The 2,529-nt window shown below is 29.6% G+C and overlaps 1 protein-coding gene across 1 annotated transcript in view; it reads left to right on the forward strand.

Moving 5' to 3' along the window:
* Window positions 1-586: 586 nt before the first annotated feature.
* Window positions 587-2,529, forward strand: part of LOC107568954 (probable ATP-dependent RNA helicase DDX58) — a gene marked incomplete at its 5' end in the record, with an annotated part of 2,899 nt that continues 956 nt past the window's right edge. Inside the window, one exon of the mRNA XM_016254953.1 lies at window positions 587-748. Within this exon, the coding sequence (XP_016110439.1) occupies window positions 587-748 (162 nt within the window). The remainder of the gene's footprint in view (window positions 749-2,529) is intronic.

A 2,529-nucleotide genomic window follows, 5' to 3' on the forward strand; every position in this document is an offset into this window, starting at 1 on the left:
TTCCCACTATTCCAAATTTAAAAATACTTAACTGTCAAGCTTTTCAAACTACTTAAAACTCAAAAATACTTAAAAACCTTTAAACTCCAGGCCTTTTAAACCACTTCAAACTTAAAAAATACTTAAAACCTTCAAATGCCAAGCTTTTTAAGCCTCTTCTGACTAGGATTTCTCAAGCCAGCATTAAAGTTTGTCTACATATTTTACTATCTAGTTTATAATTAGAGTAAAAAATTGGGAAGAAACTAATTTTTTTTTTAAACAATAAAAAGGTCATCGAGAATTTTTTTTTATATCTTACAACTCTAAATTTAGTTTATCTCTCACATTTCCGACTTTTTTCTCAGAATTAAGCATTTATAACTCACAACTGCAAATTATAAGCTCAAAAATGCAAAAAAAACATTTATATGTAAATGTTCTCCTAAAATCTCAGGGTTTTTAAAAAAAAAGATATTAAGTCAATGGGGAAAGAGTTTGGGAATCTCTATTGGTTCTCACAGATTTTCTAGGAAAGTGTTCATTTTGAACCATCGCTAAGTTAATTTCTCTTTCTCTCATGTTTCTCATGCTGTCTGTTCCGCAGGGCTCTCATCACATCGTTCTGGATCGCTCCATGTTCAAGCGCTGTACAACTGCTCCCCATAGGAACCCAAGAGCCTTCTCTGGCTTCTGTAAGAAAGAGAAGATGCTCTGTGCCGAGTGCAAGCATGACTGGGGCGTCATCGCCTCTTACCTCACTATCCAGGTGACTCTGAGCATCTAATTATCCAGCAAGAGATTCTGAGCAGTATCGTTTAAGTAGCATGTATGATATACTATGCGTTTTTGTTTATATTTAGAATTATATTTTATTTTTGAATTGTGTTTTCAGTTTAATTTTGCTTCAAATGTTAGTATTTTTTGTGTTTTTGTAATTTTTGTTGTTTTTATGTCTATAATATTTATCAGTTTTAGTACTAAAAATAAACCGAAAAATAGGAAATGTTGCCTTAGCAACAAGCTGAAATTTAATTTTATTTAATTTTATTTAGCAACGAGCTGAAATTACTTTTAGAATACTTTTTTTTATCAAACTTGTTTTTTACTTACCATTACACATACCGAATTGATATTTAAAAAAAGCAAGGAAAAAGAAAATATATTCAATTTTTTTGATATCAACAACATAAAATGCATTAAAAATTACATTACACCAGGGTTTCCCAAACTGGGATTAATGTAAGAACTGCAGTGGGTTTGACTGAGGTGATAAAAAATTAATAATTAATTAAATAACAAAAATGTACTAAAAATTTTAATATTAATTTTTTTATGTTATGTTTAGCTGGGCTGCATGTCAGTGTGACCATTAGGGTTGCAAAAAGGTGGAACATTTCCAGTCAATTTTGGAAATATTCCAGGATTTTTGGGAATATTCCGAAATTTTTAGAAAGTTTGGCTGACAAGTAAGGAAATTTAAAAGAGAAAAAAAAAGAATTAGGCAGAATCAATTAACTATGAATGATTTACTGCCATTGTGTGCGTAATATGTAATCATGTAATCCGTAAAATATAAAACCTGTAATCTGATTATGTGCATTTTAAAATGTAATGTAATCTAATTACAAGTACTTAATTTTTGTAATCTGATTACATGTAATCAGTTACTACGCAGCACTGTGCAGGGCACACACTACCACTCAAAGTTTGGGATCAGTGAGAGTTGTAATGTTTTTAAAAGAAGTGTCTTCTGCTCATCACGGCTGCATTTATTTGATCAAAAATACTGAAAAAAACTGTAATCTTGCAAAATGTTATTACAATATAAAATAATGGTTTCTATTTTAATATCCTTTAAAATAGAATTTATTTCTGTGATGCAAAGCTGAATTTCCATCAGCATCATTACTCCAGTCTTCAGTGTCAGAAATAAGTCTAATATGCGGATTTATTATTAGAATTATCAACAGTTGTGTTTTTTGGAAACTGCGATACTTTTTTCAGGATTCTTTAATGAATAAAAAGTTAAAAAGAAGAGCATTTATTTAAAATAGAAATCTTTTCTAACAATATACACTACCGTTCAAAAGTTTGGGGTCAGTACATTTATATTCTTTCTTTTATTGAAAGAAATTTAAACTGTTATTCAGCGAGGATGTGTTAAATTGTTAAGAAGTGATAGCAAAGAGTTCTATTTTAAATAAATGTTCTTCTTTTTAACTTTGTATTCATCAAAGAATCCTGAAAAAAGTATCGCAGTTTCCAAAAAACACAACTGTTGATAATTCTAATAATAAATCAGCATATTAGACTGATTTCTGACACTGAAGACTGGAGTAATGATGATGGAAATTCAGCTTTGCATCACAGAAATAAATTATATTTTAAAGGATATTCAAATAGAAGCCATTATTTTATATTGTAAGAACATTTTGCAAGATTACAGTTTTTTTCTGTATTTCTGATCAAATAAATGCAGTCTTGATGAGCAGAAGAGACTTCTTTAAAAACATTACAAGTCTTACTGAGCGGTTGTGTGTGAGTGTG

The sequence above is a fragment of the Sinocyclocheilus grahami genome, unplaced genomic scaffold (assembly GCF_001515645.1).
Source record: "Sinocyclocheilus grahami isolate Dianchi unplaced genomic scaffold, SAMN03320097.WGS_v1.1 scaffold1296.1, whole genome shotgun sequence".
Lineage (NCBI taxonomy): Eukaryota > Metazoa > Chordata > Actinopteri > Cypriniformes > Cyprinidae > Sinocyclocheilus > Sinocyclocheilus grahami.